Source organism: Aulonocara stuartgranti, assembly GCF_965226115.1.
Source record: "Aulonocara stuartgranti genome assembly, chromosome: 19".
Taxonomy (NCBI): domain Eukaryota; kingdom Metazoa; phylum Chordata; class Actinopteri; order Cichliformes; family Cichlidae; genus Aulonocara; species Aulonocara stuartgranti.
This window is the reverse complement of record NC_138955.1, coordinates 15819865-15841465: the sequence shown is the minus strand read 5'-3', so window position 1 is coordinate 15841465 and position 21601 is coordinate 15819865. Positions and strand designations below refer to the sequence as shown.

Below are 21601 nucleotides of genomic sequence, written 5' to 3'. Positions count from 1 at the left end.
TGTTTAATGCTGCTAATGACTTTTTAAGACATGTTCCACATCAAAAGACAAAAAAGAAAAATAGATAAAGCCATGCATTATAATATCCCATGTAAGCATATCCGTTTTATTGCATACACTATCTTAGTTGTAAGTACATAAGACTATGTCTCCTTGACTGTGTACTTGTCTTTTAAAGTTCATTTCACATGCAGCATCTGTTTTTATGTTTATTAAAGCTTCAAAGGTCTCAACAGTTTTGTCATTTTAAATAAATCTGAAAAAAAAAAGTAATTCTTTACGCCTTGCTGCTTTCAGGATTCAAAGAGAAAGAAATTGATTTTCATTATTTGACATTGCTGTTTTATATTCAGATCAAACTTTTTCAAAGTTCTAATTGATTTCTACACATCGAGTTCACTTATTAATAAAAACACTTTTTGGCCATTTTATGGATGGATTATTTAAAATTAAGCCTTCTTCAAAGACTCATGCTAGATATTTTAGTCCCATTTCTCTTCCATTACATTTATATGGAAGATAATTTTACATTTTATTTTATACCAAAAAACAACCTGGCTACATGTACATTTTTACTAGAGACACACTGATTAACCAGCCAGGGTCTGGAATTAGCTTATTTCTAGTGTGCTTTTGACCAAAAAGTTTACTTTTGCTCATATATGCTATAAGATATAGTTGTTAGAAAGACAATAAGAACTGGCAAAAAATTTGAATCTGTAGGTCACACTTAGAAAAAACAAACCAAGATATTGTATCAGCCAACTGAAATTAGCACATCTCAAATAAAAAAAACAACTCTTTCCAGCTTTTTCTAGGTTTTGAACTGTCTTAATTAAACTGCTTATGTAGAACTGTATCTTTTTATATGCATTGTTTCATTTAATCTCTGCTGTAATTTCACCTGTAAGAAATGTAACACCTTACAGGTGATGCGTGTGTCTGAGTGTGTGAATTCAAGAATAAATACGTGTCTATCTTCAACAAAATCTCAATTTTGTGCCTTGTAGAGAGCAGACAAGACAGAGATTTACTGTGTGCTGAGGGAAAGCTGACGCCAGGTGTTGAGGACAACTGGGAACAGAGATCTGTGGTCTGTTTGAGGAGGGCTGACAAAACCTCACTTACCGGAAATAGGAACTGAGTCACTGGGAAAACTGAGGTTGTCCTCAGCTATCCAGGAGAAGCTCCAGTATCCTTTAGGAATCCCAGGAGCAGTCCTACCATTCAGTGGCTCACCTGCAAAAATAGCAAATCCTCATTTTACTTTCAGAGTACATGTTGCAAAGAATGACTATGTTAAGAAATTCAGTAAAATACACTTCATTGCTTTGTTTATTTAATTTCTGGCACTGATTTAGCATCCACGTTGCACTCCCTTTTCTTTATTAGTCCAGCTTAGTCATAAGTCTGCTTCCTTCATTAAAATTTGTAAACGCTGTATGATCTTGCCTTTTTAGACTAAAAAGTATTTTGATGAACCGTTTGTACAGGCTGAGTCTTTTTTTTCTAGCAGACAAGCTGAAAAGGAAAGTGAAAGTCTTATAGTTGAATCACCAACTATTACTGGAGTTTCTGCAGCAATAATAAAGTACACTGAGGCATTTCACTAAATAAATAACCATTGTAAACTTCACCACTTTTATGTCAACAAAGCATCTGCAGTTTTGGTACAGAGTGAACTGGAGTGATAGTATGAAAGTCCAAGGAGCCATATGAATTGGTTATTGGATATCAATAGACTGCATAATTACCTGTAGGCAGATTTGTCTACTTTTGTTTGACTCTGTCTTCACCTTCTAAACTCAAAGACTAATTATTGCAAGATCGAATAGAAGCATGATACTGTAAAGTAGATGCAAAAACTTTCTCTCTCACTTTATGTACCCCCTATCTTCCAACGATGCCATCACACTCACAAACACACACACACGTACGCTCTCCCTCTTTCACTTTGTCCTTAGTCCATGGATAATTACTACAAAGTCACAGACCAATACACTGCTGCCTAAAAAGGAGACCCCTGCATAAATCCTGCAGTCATTTCAAATGAGCCTTAAAGAGCGATTGATTGTATATGCTGACTTTCATTGCACTAAACAGTTTACAGTTGGCTTCAGCCAAAATGAGACCAGGAGAATATTAAACATGTTTTCTTACTCAGAAAGATTTCTACTAACATTTAAAGCAGACTGCATTAATATGACTATTGTTTAGATTTTTTGATGAGTGATGAGTGATGAGTGGTAAACTATAAAGTATCTCTGTATTTGGCTGCAGTTCATCCTTAATTCTGACTAGTCAACACACCTCTGCTACAGAGAACAATTACTGTAAGTTTAGTAGCTGCCACCACTATGCTTCATTGCAAGGACAATGATCAGAGATGATTTACAGACTCTGTTGTTCACACTACACAGTGTTCAGAATTTTGATCAGAGATGTCAATATCTTTCTCATCAGAACATAAAGTTGCTGTCATTGTGGGCTCAATGTTCTTTTAGCATTTATTGGTTCATTCCATGTGAGTTTTTATTTGCTTTTTACTCAAAAGTGTCTTCTATCTAGCCACGTAACAGAGGCCTGATAATTGACGTGATGCTTAAGTGATCCTTCTAGCATGACTCCCCACTGTGCAGAGGACTTCTGAAGTATGGGTTTATCGCTCAAAACTATATGAATATACCTTAAAACATGAAATGAAAATGATTATTGCTGAACTTTCAACAACAACAACTTTTCAAAAATCAATATACAGTAACAATTGTACTGCAAGAAGGCAACAATTTATTTCCAGTGGAGCTCAAGTTAATTTTCACTTGCAAACATGCCCTGTGTTTATTCTTTATTGCAGTCAGCATGTAGAACCACGACTCACTCTAGTCCATTTTATGAAAGGGGATTTTCTCTTTCAAAAGATTGTGCAACTGTGCATGGTACACCCGTGTCCAGTCACATAACTCAGCTGCTATAATGCCTTACCTATGCTTTATGAGCAGTAGATGTTGGTTTTTTTCCCTCCTCGCTGTGTCCTTTGATTACATGCCTCTGCTTCCAGCTTAACCTCAAACAATTCAGCAGGTGCTGACTTCCGCAATTCTGTTTTTCTTTCTTTTTATCATCCACAGAGCCACCAAAGATGCATAATTTCCCTTTTCCCCCTTCTTGTAACACTATTCCTAGGCTATATATCCTCTTTTTCCTCTATGCATGTAGTCTTTGCCCTTTTGTCAAAGCAAGTCCTTGGTTGTACTTCTAAGCGCGAAGACATTTCTGCTCTCAATAAATTCACCCTCGCTATCGTCATATTGACTGTCAATTGATTTTTGTTTCCAGAGCTAACTAGTAGCTACAGTAGCATCATGGTATAGATGGAATGAAGTGATATAATATAATAAACACTGGCTGTAATATAAAGTCAGTTCTAAAATGATCTTTTGGCCAAATTGTTATTGAGATCTACACAGACATGAAGAACAAATGTGCATGCTTTCTAAACTATGTTCAATTAATCAATTAATTTTTCTACCAGCAAAGCTCAGAAATGTTCTTTTACAGCTGAAGGCTCTGTGAAATAAAACCTCATACATAAGAAATAAGGGGTCAGAATACATTTTGAACTCACTGTAAATGAACAGAGTCATACTCTCAATTTCCAACAGAATGTCATTAAGTAAAAAAAAAAAAGAGAGCTTGCTGAAGCATTCTGAAAGTTTCATACGTTAGTCAGAACAAGGGTACAACTGTATGTCTGGCAGCTGAGTGAGTCTATGCTCTTTTTATGATTTTTTGTACATCTTTAAATAATATATCAGTTTTATAAATCTGTTTGGTCCATTTCAATTAAAATAAATTAAAATGACTGTAACAATACTATTACAAATTCCCAGAGAAAATTATTTTTGTAACCCACAAAATCAGGTGCATAACAAACACATGAACTGCTGTGCACACAGTTGGAGAACAGAACAGAGAAGAGAGATCTCAGCTCAGTGAGCAATCCAACTCTATCCCACCCACACTCTAAAATCCTTTAAATGCTTAGTGGATTTATCAATGAGGCTTGACTCAAGCTGTCAGTGAGACATGCCTATGCATAAACATACATCTCTCTTAGTTGTGTACACCCATGTTATTTCTTTTACTATTAAAATTGCAAATATCCAGAACCTTTTGTTTAACTTAACTTTTGTTTTAATGAGATTAAAGTGGGGATTCTGAAATACCTTCAAATCCATTAATGATGGGGAACTAAAACATAGTAGAGAAACATATGGAACAGCAAACTGTTTTGAGTGAACAGTCCTGTACATGAGGTATGTGCCGCTTGTGGCCTTTGTTTCAGAGGAGTGCACGGGTCCATAAAGGCAGCCAATTACCCATGAAAAGTGGAAGCAGGATAAGCATACAGACAGTAGATCTTTGGCTCAGCCAGACCTGCAAATTGGTGTGGCCTTCACTAAAATCATCATGGTTGTGAAATGTTTGCACTCAGAAAAAATTGACAATTCCAATACGTCAGTCACACAAGGTTTTAGAGGGCTAATGTGGTCTTTGGGCGTAGTGGCAGTGCTGCTGGTGGTTCAGTCAAGTGTGATTAGTGAAACTATGTCTTAATCATCCCAAGTTTCAATGCAATTGTCCGAATATTTGGTAATTAGGAACTTCTACAATCTTCTTGTTCTTTCAGCTGCTCACTTTAGAGGCCGTCCTATGCCTAGTATCCTCCTCTGTCACACAAACCCCCTTCTTCTTTTACTACATACAAGAAGAGACCATTTAAACATTAAACACTAAAATTGTGTAGCTCTCTGCATCTCACCACTATAGCAAAGTTAGTTTGAACAGTAAAGGCTATTATCCAGCCAGCAGGCACTGAAGACACATAAATCAGACACACCCCTTCCACATACCAATTAAAACATTCCTCCACAGATTATTAATAAGCAGAAAGTTCATGTTGCCAACTTTTTTTTGCATTGGCGATCAAGCCACTTCTTTTTTTCTCCACATCAGAATATAAGAATATAGAATTTTAATACTCTGAAATAAGTTGCGCAAAGGATTTTATCTTTTAACTGCAAAACAAAAACAATAGCAGTTAAACTCCTGGCCATGGAAGATCTTGTCTAGAGAAGATCAAGCTAAACAAAGACATATCTAAACGTAATGCAAAACAGCTGGAGTATGAAGCACTAACAGCTAATTGAAAGGGAAATGAGAAAGCCACCCTTCTACCTTGTTGGAATTTCATGCTCTTTGGCCTTCTGCATCACAATTGTCCTCATCTTTTTGCCCATTAATTAAAGATTTACCTAGGGATACATACATTACTGCCTAAATAAATCGATTACCTGTCCAGCCCAGTGACGCGTCATTAAATGTTCGTCAAAGTCTGCCAACACCACATCAGGCAGCTGAGGCCTGGAATTGGCTGCTCTCCCTGCTACAAAAGACCACATTGATTTCCATCAGAGGAGCCCTCATGTCCACTAAGCACTCTGACTTTCATTAAGACCTTCACCGAATTCCACACACGTTTCTCGCCAATCCCAAAACGCTGTGTGTGTATACACAGTCATTCACAGACCTCTACCAACAGAGGCAAGGCAAATACTACATCCCTAATTAAACGGTCTTTAAACAGGAGTATGGCGACACTTAATTATTCTCAAATGTTTCAGCTACATTAATACAGGTGTCATGTTTTCCTAAGGCTTAAGTCTCATTCTAACAACGAGCGACAAAGTTTAAACAGGGTTAAAAAAGGAGAGACAGCTAAGTGTTCTTGTGAAAATGCCACCCACCCTGCTTGCTGTAAGCTTTAAGTGGGAGATGAGTTGTTTCTAAGAGGCTTTTTGCATTTGTCATAAGATGCTGGTACATTAATATGTTTTTGCATAAACCCTGACTTGTAAACAAGCAAGGATTTTGGTTCAACTGTTTGATCCAGCTTATTAACTTAAAGTGCTGCCCATGAAACCGACCCTTAAGACCTCCAAAAATGCAACCTCTTCTCTGGAGAGAGATCCAATCTAAATCAACTCACTTCTCCCTCTCGTCAGCTATTACTGAAAGCCAAACAGCAGCATGAATTATTACCTGCAGAGCAGAAACGACTGACATAATGAATTTGCATTTGAAACTGAGCAGTTTAACAGATTTTTCTTAGTCTAGCTGACTGAGATCATGTGACTACAGAAATATCAAAGGTTATCTCCATTAAAAACTTGCTTTGTTCGTGTAACAAATTTAGCATTGAGCTGAGACGCTTTCACAATATGTGACGAGATACTAGCAATGCCAGACACCAAACACTGATGTACCATCAGAGGGATGCCTTCTGATGAAGATGCTCCACTCACTTGACATGTATACCGTGAATTGCGAGTAAGGTAAAGCACTGTTTTGTCTCTCAACGTGAACTTTAAAAGATTTTATCAAAGAAATGGATCACAAGCCTTCAGTGTGAAACCATTATCCCAGGGATTAAAGAGCTGCTCAATGACAATGAAGGTGTCAACTGGGCTTCCCTGATGCTCATTAAAGAAAGTGATTTTGCTGTTGTACACTGAGCCCCTTTTTTTCTTTTGAAGCTTTGCTACACTAGTCAAACATACAGCAACACCTCTGAACAGGCAGCCCAGTATTCACAAATAATGCATGAAAATGGTTTGTTCAGTCACAGAGTGGTATCTGAAGTTGGAGAAAAAGTTCTCCCCTCTCATTTGCTATGCTGGAACAGTTTGTGGCCATGAGATGAGTACTTTAATGATGAAAAGCACAAGTTTAATTATATAGAGCTCTTTCCTTTATGCACATTTTACTGTACATGTAGCATTTTGCATTGAAGAAGTAAAAAAAAATGCCAGCTGTTGATTTTCAACATCAATTTGAGACATCTGGTGACACTCAGAGACATCTCAACCTTATTCTGAGAATGATTTCTTTCACACATCCCACGAGGGCTTTTCTTCTTTGTTGGTATAGCTCAAGTAGTGAGTAAATATGCCAATGTGAGGAGATGTTCCAGTGCATTAATAATTGTTTAGAACAGAAGCTTCTAAGAGAAATGTTAATGACATTATCCTGTGTGCATGGCAGAATTTGTAAAACAACATTAGGTTTAATATTGTAGTTTAGCCTGCTAATTTGGCTGCTCATAAGCACCGCAGCACAGTGGTGCAGTGGCTAGCACCTGATGATGGGTTATCCTTTACTTTACTTTATTATTCATAAAAATTCAGTGTCATTTATATCTGCCATTCTAATTTTCATTTTTTTATGTAACAAGGCAGATTTAACAGGGTTATAATTTCAAGAACAACTTGATCAAAATGTGAACATAATTTTCATTTATCAGGGCATGGAGAGAAAAGATAAACAGAAATTCTAAAGCTTACTTCTCAAAACCCAAAAAAGCAGATAAAAGATTTTTTTTCCCTACAGTTACATCCGAGGCACTAAAACACTACAGCCATTGTACCTAAACAGGCGAATGTGAACTCAGTGGACTTAACGGGATAGCTTGCTTGAGCATAATTAAATGTACCGAGGGAGGTTGCTGCAGAGGCAACATTTGTTCTGCTGACAGACAACTTTTCAAATCAGATCTCATTTTATTCTTAAGGCTGAAGCCAATTTCTGCTGCCACAATGGATACTGAAGCTACGGGCATCCTTTCAACCAGAGTTTGATAGCTGGGATGTTGTCTCGAGGAAGCAATCAGAAATGACCAAATGTGAGAGTTTCTGATTCTGCAAGCACTAGCATCCTTAGTCCTTCTGCATGAGGAGGCTAGTGCACTTCTGACCATGTGGTGGTCACAGATGGGCTCTAAGACCTTGTCAACATAGTTGCAGTATTGATAGTAGGCATAAAAAATAAAAATAATCAAAACTGCCTTTTATTTAGCTCAGACTGATAGCTGTTTCCTCCTCAGAGTACTCTTCTCCCACAGTCCAAACCCAAGTCCGTTAGGTTTACTGGTAATGATGAACTGGACACAGGTGGAGAAGTGTGAGTGCGAGATTGTATGCCTCTTGGTGTTAGCCCTGGGATACCACCTGCACCATGGGAAGCATGATATTGCACTGGTTAGCATTGTTCCCTCACAGCAAGACCGGAACCTTCATGTATACCACTGTGCCTCCCTGTGCTGCCTCTCACAGTCCAAAGGCATTAGGTTAATGGATAAAGGCCTTAGTTGAAGGTAGATAAAGTGCATAAAATACTGTATGATTGCATGGTGATTTGTGCCTTGTGGTTTTTGTAGCACTTTGAGTGGTAAATAAGACTAGAAAAACACTATACAAGTGCCAGTCCATTTCCATGTCCAGCATGTAACCTGCCTCTCACATCCTTCCAGCTCTAGCCTGTATAATACCTTTGAGTGTTTTACCACGATGTCAGGGTTCCTATTTTGTTACATCATCAAAGCAAGATCTGAGTTGTTCTTATTGAGTGACACATTGATTAGTTTGTGGCTTCTCTCTTGCAGACAACTAACATGTTGAGCTGTATGATTATAATGAAATTGCTAGTTTGGTATTTCGTGTGCATATGAATCATTCATCAAAGAGCAGGTTTCAAAGCCCACTCTGAACAAGATGTGATTATCATAAAGCAGAAATTACTGTAGTTTCCCATGGATTGCACTGACTGAGCTGATTACCACTTTGTAGGGCACAAGATCAGAGACCCTCGAGAAAAAACAATATAAAGTTAAAATTAGCACAGGACGTGGAAATTTTTACTTTTAGCTAGTGCTTTATGCACACTGAAGTACTTTAACAGAACAAGAGAACAATGCACAGTGCTCTCCTGTTGTATCTGAGCTAGCCCACAGTGGCTCTCATTCTTCACTACAAAGGGTTTTCAGCAAATCTCCCAGCAGCCAAATGTAGGGATGAACTATGTAAAAAACACAGGCTGACACACAAACACAGCCACAAACAAAATATGGCCAAGAATGCTAAACTGAAATATGTTCTACATATTCTCCCTAACCGTTAACATGTACGGAGACAACTCTCTTTTCCTCTCTGTGGAGAAGTCTGCTACTGCAAACAGTTGACAGGCAATGTTTTAAGATAAGATAAGATAAGATAACCTTTATTAGTCCCACACTTGGGAAATTTGTTTTGTCACAGCAGGAAGTGGACAGTGCAAAAGTTATGAGGCAAAAATTAGAATACAATAAGAATAAATACAGTACACAACTGTACAGAATAGAATAAAATAAAATACTATATACAGTAGAATAAAATAAAATAAATATACAATAAGATAAAAATAGAATACAAATACAAATACTATATACAACTGAGTAAAAATACAACGATGACAGAAAGGATTATTGCACTTAGTATTATTGCATATGTATGGATGTGTGTGTTTGTTCAGTTAAAGTCTTTATTATGGAGTCTGACAGCAGTGGGGAGGAAAGACCTGCGAAATCTCTCCGTCCCACACCGTGGGTGCCGCAGTCTCCCACTGAAGGAGCTGCTCAGTGCTGTCACAGTCTGCTGCATGGGGTGGGAGATGTTGTCCATCAGGGATGACAGCTTAGCCGCCGTTCTCCTGTCACTCACCACCTCCACTGGGTCCAGAGGGCATCCTAGAACAGAGCTGGCCCTTCGGATCACCCTGTTCAGTCTCTTCCTGTCCCCAGCAGAGATGCTGCCGCCCCAGCAGACCACGCCATAAAAGATAGCAGAAGCCACAACAGAGTCATAGAATTTCTTCAGGAGTGGGCCCTCCACTCCAAACGACCTGAGTCTCCGCAGCAGGTACAGCCTGCTCTGCCCTTTCCTGTAGAGGGCGTCTGAGTTATGAGTCCAGTCCAGTCTATTGTTCAGATGAACACCAAGGTACCTGTAGCTGTCCACAGCCTCAATGTCCATACCTTGGATGTTCAGTGGTTGCAGTGGAGAATGCTTGTGCCTGCGGAAGTCTACCACCAGTTCCTTGGTTTTACTGGCGTTGATCTGGAGGTAGTTCAGCTGGCACCAGTCCACAAAGTCTTGGGTCAGACCTCTGTACTCCTTGTCGTCCCCATCAGTGATGAGGCCGACTATTGCAGAGTCATCAGAGAACTTCTGCAGGAAGCACTGGGTGGAATTGTGGGAGAAGTCTGCAGTGTAGATGGTGAAGAGGAACGGAGCCAGAACCGTTCCCTGTGGGGCCCCCGTACTGCAGACGACCCTGTCCGACACACAGCCCTGAGTCCTCACATACTGTGGTCGGTCGGTGAGGTAGTCCAGGATCCAGGTAGTGAGGTGATGGTCCACTCCAGAGTTCACCAGCTTGTCCTTTAGAACCGAGGGAAGAATAGTGTTGAAGGCACTGGAGAAATCAAAGAACATGATTCTCACAGTGCTTCCAGCGGTCTCCAGGTGAGCGAGGGAACGATGTAGGAGGTGAATGACGGCATCATCCGCTCCAATGCCAGGCTGGTAGGCAAACTGAAGTGGGTCCAGTGATGAGCTTGTTAGGCGCCGAAGCTGAGCCAGGACCAACCGGGAATGTAAAACTACATTAAACAATAGTCACAGTCACCAATCAGTGTTAAACATTTATCGTAGTAATGAATCCTTCTGATCGTAACAAAAATATCACATCTTTATCTCATTAACCTCTTAAGCTGAAAATGGCCTTTGTGGGGGATACAGGTAAATATGTAGTTAAGGCAACAAGTCTGTGTTAACCTTACTTAACAACTGTTTAGAGCCACACAATTAATCAAATTTTAATCACGATCACACTTTGGTACTATGGATGAGGATCAGGGCCACTGGAAAAAAAACTGTGCATGTCTTTTTTTTTTTGTTCCTTTTCCAGAATTCTAAGAAAAAAGTCTTGCACTAATCCTACAACTAAATGAGCATGATCAAACACTATTAAAATCACATCCTCCACCAAACAGAATGCACAGCAAAAGCTAATCAAGCACTCCATAATCAACGACTGATCATATGCCCACATGTGCCAGTCATTGCTGTTCTCTTAACCCTTCAGCTTGAAGTTTCCTGGATGTAGTATGGATGGTAACACTACATTAAAAGGCCGGTATGAAACATGAATCAAATGTCTGGCACATGAAAAGGTGAAGCCCTTGTCCCTTTTAGCGGATCATCATTTGCTGTTTTGAAGTACTTTGAATTTAAGACAAGTGATGTTAACCAATAATGACTCATGGGCAGAGCGCTGTAGAGTTGTGTCTGTGTTGCAACTAACTTATTCAACCGCTTAAAAATACCCCAAACTACAGTATAAATAATGCATGAAGGCCAAGAAAAACAATGCAGTGGTTGCTAATGTGACTCATCCAATATCATCTTAGACGTGCTGCTGCACAGCGTGTCTACATATCCATCCAGCTCACAAGGGCGCAACTGCTTTCTGTTTGGCCAAAGATATGCATGCAGTAAACACAGTGAGTAATGAAGGATTCAAAAAAACTATATGAATAACAGACTAAAGATATGTTATCCCTTTATGCAGTTTTTCTAAAGTGGCAATACCATCAAAGTATGCAAAAGCACACAGGGGAAAATGGCGAGGGATCTCACAGCTGTCAAGTATTGTGCTTCCAGTTTAATTCACATCCATCATGCAGGTACAATGAATGGAATGAAAGACTATATTTCGCTTCCAAGAGATGCACTTGGGTCAGGTGAATAAACACATCATTTGTCTGCAAAGAAGTGTTAATTAACAGAAATGTAGCACAATATAAACACAGTAAATGGTAAATGGACTGGTTCTTACATAGCGCTTTTCTACTCTACTGTAGCACTCAAAGACCTTTACATGAAAGCAGGCCGCTATTGTTTTAATTTTGTGTTAGATTTTGGTGCATTCATTGCAGATCCTGTGAATTCAGGTGGACCAAATTTTATTTTGATGCAAATAATGGTTTAAAAAGGGTTACAAATTCCTTTAATTTTCCTTTATAATGGAAAGCAAAGACCTTTGTGTGCAGGAAAAAAATCCTGTTAAGACATTGACCAAATCTCTAAAACAATTACTACCTACAAAAGTAAAATGTATGGCAGAATATACTATGATACAATACAGTATACCATGTAAAAGTACCCTAATCACTGTACTACGAATCCTTGAGGCCAAGTCCATAACATGCAGCTGTTTCAATTAGATTGATTGTCATTTTAACTGATTTTTTTATTTATTTATTTATTTTTATTTGAATTTTATTGAATTTTATTTTATTTTATTTGTATTCTTTCCCTTATTGTTGCATGTGTGTTGTTGCTGCCTGTGTTTGAGTAATTTCTGTAACTGTGAGACACCTGCTGCTGCCTATCTTGGCCAGGTCTCCCTTGAAAAAGAGGTTTTTAATCTCAATGGGATTTTCCTGGTTAAATAAAGGTTAATAAATAACATCACACGCTGTGCAGTATCTTAGTACTCAGTCCCAATGTAGCAGATTTGTTTCAAAAAGTAATTAACAACAAATCTAGCAACCTTCTGAACAACCCCGTTAGCTACTTTCATGATACTTTCAGCACTACTATAATGCAAGCACAACATCCTGCTTTACGCGCACATCCTGGATTGTGATTAGGAAAGAGGAATTTAACACTACTACAGACCAGCAGTTCATAAGTGGGTTGAAAATGACCACTGGATTGTTCTTTTATTTCAGTCAATACTTCTTACCCGTTTCATTTTTGAGAAAACAGAAAGATTAAAATCAGAGTGGCTCCATTGGCAGTTTAGCTTTATTAGAGAGTGGAAAATATCTATAGAAACAGACCATAGTACATAAGCCAAATCATGCCATAACTGATTTTCATTTAACAGCTCTTTGACGCCTGGTTTGTATAAAAGCTGCTTTGTTAAATTTAACTGGGTTGGAACTCACACATTTCTGCTTTTTATTTTTCTTTCTATTTCTCCCCTATAGAAACTACGACTGCATATAAACTAGAATGTTTTAACTCAGGTCCACATTGCAGGGACTACTCAAATCACCAAATCACTTATGGGATGGAATGCATTAGAGTAAAACAAGCATTTATAAAGAACAATAACTGCTTTTAGGCCACTTTGCTCAGAACTAGTTTGAACCAGTCAACTCGTGAATCATGAAAAGTAGGCAGTAGATTGAGTTGCTGGTACCTTCCTGTGTTCTTGTCCCTAACTGCTCACTAATCAATCAACTGTAGCGACAGCAGCCGATGCAACACACGTTGCAACAGAGTAAGCAGGCACACTGAACAAAGACAGAGATGCTGGTTTGCTCTTCCTCCAGTAGACACTACTAGTTATCTGATCATATTTTTTAAATGTACAGTGTTGTGAAAAAGTATTTGCTCCCTCCCTGATTTCTTATTTTTTTGCATATCTGTCACACTTAAATGTTTGAGATCATCATCATAACCAGAGTAAATAGAGAAGGCAATCTTTAAACGATAGCTTCATTTACTCAATTCAATTTCAATCACTAGCCGCACCCAGGCCTGATTACTGCCAGAGCTGTGAATCAAGAAACCACTTAAAAACAACTTGGCAAAGACTGAAAGATCTCAAAAACACATGCTGCAATCTTAGGAAACAGCTTAGAAAGGGTTACAAAGCCTTTTCTAAGGCTTTGAGACTCCATCAAACCACAGTGCGAGCCATTATCCACAAATGGAGAAAACATCCAACAGTGGTGAACCTTCCCACCAAAATTATCTCAAGACTGCATCAACGAGTCATCCAGGAGGTCACAAGAAAACCCAGAATAACATCTAAAGAACTGCAGGCCTTACTTACCTCAGTTAAGCTCTCTGTTTCTGACAATAATAATATAGAAAAAGGGCAAAAATGGTGTCCATCGGACAGTTCTAAAGAGAAAACCACTGCTGACCAAAAACAACACAAAGGCTAATTTTACATATGCCAAACAAAAATCTTGATGTTCACCAAAACTTTTGAGAAAATACTCTGTGGACGGACAAGACAGAAGTTTAACTTTTTGCAAGGTTTGTGTCCTGTTACATCTGGCGTACAGTATTATTTTAAAACTGCATTGTGTAGTTACTCTAGTTTTCTTTGCCTAACATTAAAATCAGCTTGATGAGTGTAACAAATATGCAAAACAAAGCAATCTCGAAGGAGCAAAAACTTTTTCACAGTTGTTAAAAATTTAATTCAGCGGATTCATATATAAAAACAGTTGCTCTACTGCATTATAATATACATTCATCACACTAAACACCAGGCATGGGAAATGACCACTGATTTAAAATGGCCAGTGTGATTCCTCAGTATATCTTTAAGTCTGGTATATGAAAAGATGAGAAGTCTCTTTTAAGGGCTTCTGCTTTTTCCAAAAACATGCCATTTCATTTTAATAGCTCTCCTGTCTTTTGTTTTGCAAATAAGAAATAGTGTCACAACAGCGAGGTAAGGAAACATGGGAAAAACAGCATCTCTCATGTTTTTACTGGCACTGTGTTAGACCATAATCATAGCAGCACTGACTCAATAACATGTGGGTGCAACTCTGTTAGTCCATCTGGGACATTGAACCAGTGGCAACTAATTGAAACGCAGCAACCACATATTATAATTTTCATTTTGGTAAATTATTTATGGCATTAACTTGTCATGACACATTTGATTTGTGCTGCAGCGGACGTACTTGACAATCTGGGAGCAATTTTTTTTCTTTCCTTTCCCCAGTTTCAATGAAATTCCTGATATTTTTGTTGGCATTTCTGTAAGGGTTATCTTTTCTTTAGTTTTGTGAGTTACCGGTTTAAAAATGTGAAATCACCCAATGAACAATTGCTCTTCTTTCATTGGGTAAAGCAGGAAATCATTTTAGGTGATCACTGATTTCATCAGACTTTCACATAATTTAACAAACATTTACATGTGTCCAACATGATAGCAGGCATAAGGAGGATCAGAGCAACGTTTTACGAACTGAAATGAGCTGACAGACTAATTTCATTTTAACAGCAAGTTCCAGTGGGAAATACAGCAGAAGCTATAAACATTATATGGCTGAAGGTACATGCGGGAAATATGAACTTGTCTTTATTATAGTGCCATTTTGTCAAAGCTGTTGACATCAGGGTATTTCTGAGGCTCCTCTGAACTACCACTGCTAGTGCACCAACACACTTTGTGTGCAATGCCAGCTGCAGAATTTGACACTGATTGACAATAAACTGGAAAATTCATACCTCTAATTTCTAAAACTTGGTGTAATGGAGGCATACAAAAATACCTGCAATTTAAATTAATGCAAGGTCCTACTGCTACACTAGTCTAACAAGACCTCAAAATAATTGAGTATTACTTTGATTATGTACATTATGTAAAAGTTAAAAGTTTTCTTTGTACATAAAGATGCTGAAACTCATGTATTGGAGCTCTCTGTTGTCACAAAACAAATGAGATAAGGAAATATCTATGATGAAAAGATAATATGCTACACTTTTAAACTCCGTCCTTGAAACAACTCCTGCGTTATCCCAATAATTGAGATATTTAATCTGACATTCCTGCATATTTTCATACTTTACGACATATTGTGTCAATAAAACTCAATTATAGCAAATTTAAAAAAAAAATAATGTGCTGCCAAGCAAGACTGTCAATCTCTATACTGCAAGCTATGCATCAAGTGGAAAAAACAAACAAAAAAATACATTTTTTAAATCCCTCAGCTGACTGGCCAGGCATTAGCAGTGCCTCTAACTGCAGCAGTGTGAAGCTGCAAATCAAATCCTGCCACACAATTATAACAGACATACAGTCCATCTCTTTTTACCCACTGAAATTTAGCAATATCTTGACTATTTCAAGTGCATTCAACACAAGGCTCCACTAACAAACACAATCCATCAAGAGCAGCCACTGTATAAAAGTGGACATGATTTACCACAGCACCTCCCCACTACCCCCATAATCACTGGAGTTAATGTATTGCGGGCAGGCTTTTAAAAACTGAGACAGGACTCAATAAATTTGGTCGAACTCTTAACCTTTCGCACGTTTTAACCAGTTTTTGTTTGCCCTTTCTTTTACCCAAACTCACATGCACACACATATACCATCTCACTTTTTTCAGCTTCCTCTTAACACCAGCAGTCTCTCACTTTCTACATGAAATCTGACTATTACCTGCTCTTTACTCTGACTGACTCTCCACCACTACAGGACAGTTACAACCAGTAAATCATCTCTGCTGTCTCTGAACAGTTTGTCACCTTGACATTTCTTCAGTGGACCTTTGTCTAAGTGGGTATCCCACACACCCTCCTAACCACTTTAAAACATGCTTACTCTGTGCTGAGTCTTGTTTCCCACCTTTAAAACACGTTAACCTTTTTCAAAGAAACCATCCAGCCCTTTTGCAATATTTGCATGCTGAGTCGCACTGATAGTGTAGACTACTACAGTTTTCAGTGCAATATACAACATGTAACAACTGATAAAAAGACAGCCCCAACAATTAGTCTGTTTGCTCCACAATTTGAGTTCAAACTCTGAATCCATTAGCATTAGCAACGAAGTTCAACTGTGTGTTTTATAAGGTACTCTCCCACTCATAGCAACTTATATCTACATATCTATATTTGTGATCACGTCCATTTTTAAAATAAAAATAGTGATCAGTTAAATTAGGATACAAGACTGAAAAGGTTAAGATAAGCAAAGGAACATTTTCTACATATAGACTAACTGGGTGAGCCATCCTGGTATTATGATGGGATGGCTGCCCTCGTATATTTTGTGATTCATTTTTTATTTTTTTGAACTATCCGAGAGAATATGGTAATAATATGAGCCAATGGCCTCTGTATAAGTTTAAATCTAGCTCTGGTCTTTCTGACTGTCATTTCACTATTGGCAAGCTGGTCAGTTTCCTTTTGTTTCAGTCCTCTATATCAGCCATCTCCAGTTCTTGAACTACAACTGGCAATGATGATGCTTGTTCTGTATTGGAGATGAGCTGCAAACTTGACTGGCACTCTAACCAAAAGCTGCAACAGGTGGAGAGCTACTGCTGCTAAAATGCTGAACTCACCGAGGCTTCAGAACAGCGACGACAGTCACCAGCTGCAGAATTATCCAAACACAGGATGAGAAAGTTCCTGGAGAGGCAGCTGATTACTGTCAATTACATGTATCCTGAAGCAAAACAGTACAAACAAGTAGAGAAGAATATGTGTTTTTCTTTCCGACTTTGCCTAGAAGGCGTACACCCTGCAGTTGCCTCTTCAGCTATGTTTCAGGAGTGCTATAATGAAGGTGCCAGCAGGGGGACTCTAAGGGTTCTGTTTAACAAACAAGATTGCTGATGTACCCATCTTTTTGCTCTGTTTACCACTGGGGCCTCCCACCTTTCTTTGTTCTCCTTGCCAGTTAATATTGTTTTGAAAAAACAGTAATGTATACTTGTATAAAAATAAATTCAGTCATTTCTAAGAAGTACAAAAATCAAAAGAAAGTTATTTTCAGGGGGTCAATTTGTTACTTTAATCAAACGTTCCAGACACTCAACAAGTCTTTTCATTAATTACTTAATTAGCACAAATATTTTAGCTGTGCTTAAATGACTGGTAAAAGTTTTTTTTTTCTAATGATAAATTAGCCTTTTAATATGAAAAGTGAGAATGAGCCTCTGGACATCTGCAAAGATATTGAATCGAAATTTATGAATTATTTGGAGAGAATTAATTGAAACTCCTCTAATCAGTCTTTTACTGGAAATATTTTAATCTAAAACAAATGTACTCTCCTTTAAAAAAACACGGACATTTCAAAGAGATGCCAAACTTTTGAGTAGTGGTGTATTTACACAATACTAAATGGAATAATTAGCAATGGCATTTCTTTGAACCCTCTCAGGCTCAAATTAAATTTTTTGTTGCTAATGCACAACCGAGTCCTGCAGTGGTGCTTCTGAGTAAAAAAAACTCATAAAATATGTATGTGGGGTAATCAGGTTGTTAGTTTTTAACTGTTGCAAATCTGCAACGCCTGCCTTGAGAGGGTTAAATACAAAGCTTGCGTGAGTAATGCACTTATGATCCATATAGTCATTTGAACTGATTGCAGGCTCACAACGGCCTTTGCTTGCTACTGAATTTATGCAGCAAATCCACATTCTATTCGTATTTTGTGTTTATTTGTTTAATGTACATTATGCAGCTGCAAGCCCTACATCGTGGTTTATCTCATACTATAACAGGCAGCATAATGTAGAATAGCAGGAAGTGGTACACTACATTTCCTTGCAGCATGCTGTAAGTGATATTTAATGGAGAGTTTTTGAGTTAGTGCAATCATTTAATAGGTAGGTTGACCGTTGGAGCAGTCTCTCTAGAGTCTCTTTTATTCTTTTCACAGTGTGACTGCTCTGTTGCTGCACCTGTTTAAACTTGCAGCATGCCTTCACTCTGTATCAAATATTAATGCAAACATTCGTTTCACATGGTGACATTCTCACGGTCTGGGTCTGTCATTTGGTCTGGTTTGTGCTGCATTCTTGCTGAGCTGAGTGGGGAGTATGTCTGACGTCTATCAGGGGAGAAGAGGTTCTGCTAAAGCAGCTGAAGGGATTTGGGAGACACAGCAAACGTGATTGTGTGGGAGAATATGTGTGTTTGTTGTTGACATACTCTGATGTTATTGGATCCTTTTGCAAATTTGCATGTCGCCGTATTTGCATGTATGAAAGCCATTTCTGGAAACTGTTTTTGTGATATGTGATATTTGTGTGCAGGACTTCAAAACACCAACTAAGATCTTCAACTCCAATAAGTTCTATATTTAGTTAGCTTATAATTAAGGAGCTGCAAGGCAGAGAAAGAGCATGCAAAACTTAAATCAGGGCTTGGAGTGCAGGATTGCAGGTATTGTACACAATTTAAAACATTCCCGCAAATCTAGCCCTATAATACGGGAAATTCCCAAACACAATTACACAGATCTAATAATGTTCAGCCTAATGTTTTCACTGGTGTAGAATGACTGTCCAGAAGTGCTGCAGAGGTGGGCTGACATCTGACCTACACAACCACGGCATGCTCTCTCTCCATCTCTCTCTCTACAAGACTTCACAAAATCTTTGTGGCACACACAGACAGTCTTCAAAGACGGGAACTTAAAGGCATTAAAAACGGGTTGGTAGCCAAAATGTAAATCTACATCAACTAAATAGAAAATCGCTCAGAAAAACTATATGCACCAGCCACTAGAAGGACCAGGAGTGCAAGTGGTTAACATTAAAAATGTTAATCCTGTGACAGGTAATGCTAATGTTTGTGAAGGTGAAACAACAGGCCAAAAGCCCAAAGACATGTTTGAAAAAGTCAGTCTCTAAAAATAATGCACTTTCACAGTTTACACTGAATGCTCGCAGACAAACACGTACCATAAATCTTGAGCAGAATTTCAGGAAAATGTTGACAAAGTTTAGTTTCACCAATATGGTAACATTTTTCGCTTGTGGCCTTCATCTGAGCATCCAAGGACAGTAATATCTATGGTAACTAGCTCTCACTATATCTTTAGCTTGAACTAAGCAGTGAAGTGAGCTGCTCATTTTGTTAGGTACACCGTGCTAGAGCAGATGAGACAGAGGGCAGTGAAAGAACAGAGTGTACAGTGGGGAAAAGCTAGTCAGGGCAGAAATTACAGCAATCTTTTAGTTTGGAAAAAAAAGTCAATCTAGGGCACAATTAACACTACGCAAGACCTGTAGTTAAGCTCACAACTATTATCTGTCCCTAAAGTGTAAAAATCCTTCCATGTGGAAAACATTTAGAGGAGAATTCCCCCAATATTAAAGTATAAATTTCAAATTAAATTTAATAAAAAAGCAGCCTCTGGCAATTATCTTCTAATCTAATTGACATAATATAATAACAACATCTTGTGAAATTTGAACCAGCACAAAGACAAGTGTCACTGTGTGTTTATACAGACACAGAGCACATGCTCAGCCTTGACCTGTGTGTTTTTACTTACCAGCCACTTTATTAGGTGAATCTCGCTAATACTGACTTGGTGTCTCTTCAGAACACCTTAATTCTTCGTGGCACGGAAGATTTTTGCACATATTTACATTATAGCATGACCACCAAATGCTGAAGGTGCTCTACTAAATTGAGATCAAGTGACGGTGAGGTGACTGAACATGACATGTGACAAGTGTCATGTTCCAGAAACCAGTTTCAGGTGATCTCGGCTTTGTGAAATGACGCCTTATCCTGCTGAAACAGTCGAAACAGTCATCAGAAGATGGGTACGCAGTGGTCATAAAGGGACTGGCATGGTCAGCAATTACACTCAGGGTAGGGTGTGGTGTTGTGGTATACCGATGAGTATACACAATAGCATCTTATCCAACGCAGCTGTAAAAGGAAGAGTTTTGTGCTTTGTCTGTGCCTTCTTCAGAAACGAGGTGTATTACCTTTAGGAGGAAAAGATTCAAAAACTGATGCGTATTCCTGCTGTCATTCCATAACCTGAAAATTCACTGGGGGTGTCAAATAGATCTCTATAATTCATATATAGGCCAGTATTTTCTACATTTTTCCTACAATTAACAAGTCAAGTCCACATGAAAGTAAACAGTATTTGGATGGATGGATGGATGCCAAAACACAATTTAATGCTTCTATGCCTTAGTGCTATTGCCTTCTCTGTCTCCTTCTCTACTTCCTCTCCTGAACCGTCTGGCTGATACAAATACATATATAACACATACACCACCACACATGTGAATGGAACACACACCACACCCATAAACCCTAAACTCACTGAACACAATATTAGGTCCTACTTGCTAGTACTGGGCTGGCCCCCCTTTTTACTTTCAGAACTGTCTCAGTTCTTAATGGCATAGATTCAACAAGGTGCTGAAAACATTCCTCCTAGATTGTAGTACATTTTGACATAACAGCACATAATTGCTGCAGATTTGTTGGCTGAGCATCTGTGATTTGAACCTCCTGTTCCGCCATACCCCAAAGATGCTCTAATGGCCTGATATCACAGGGCATTTGAGTACAGTGAACTCATTGTCAGCAGCAATCAGAAAAAAGTTACACTGTGGAGATAAAGGGATGGACAAGGCATTTAAATGATGCTCAGATGCTACTATGGGAAAGTGTGCCAAAAGATATCTCCCACTCTATCACACCACCTGAACAGCTGGTACAAGGCACATCCATGCTTTCATGCTGATGACCCTAACAAATGTCCGAGCAGGAACTGAAACTCATCAAACCAGGCAGAATTTCCACACCATTTTGATCCCTGCTCTGATATGGTGTACTTAAAGTGCTCATTGACTGTGTTATGTTTGTAGACGAAAAAGAAAGAATACATTTAATCAAGAAGTTAAGGATGATTCCTACCAACCAAGACATGACGATTTAGGAGGTATTAGCTAAAGCCACAAGTCACCAACATGAGTATGGCAAAAGTATGGGCACAGCAGGGGATTCTCAATGTAACAGAAACAACTACCATGACAGGTAGCTCATACGTCCAACTGCAAAAAGAAGGGCATAGACAGCAGAGCAGTGTTTTGTTTTGTTGTTTTTTTTACCAGTGACGT

The 21601-nt window shown here is 38.5% G+C and overlaps 1 protein-coding gene across 4 annotated transcripts in view; it reads right to left on the bottom strand.

Annotated features, from left to right (window-relative positions):
* Positions 1 to 21601, bottom strand: part of alk (ALK receptor tyrosine kinase) — a 417876-nt gene that overhangs the window by 263072 nt on the left and 133203 nt on the right. For all 4 annotated transcript variants that reach the window (XM_082517110.1, XM_082517112.1, XM_082517111.1 and 1 more), the window contains exon 2: positions 1129 to 1239. In XM_082517110.1, coding sequence (XP_082373236.1) covers positions 1129 to 1239 — 111 coding nt within the window. The remainder of the gene's footprint in view (positions 1 to 1128; positions 1240 to 21601) is intronic.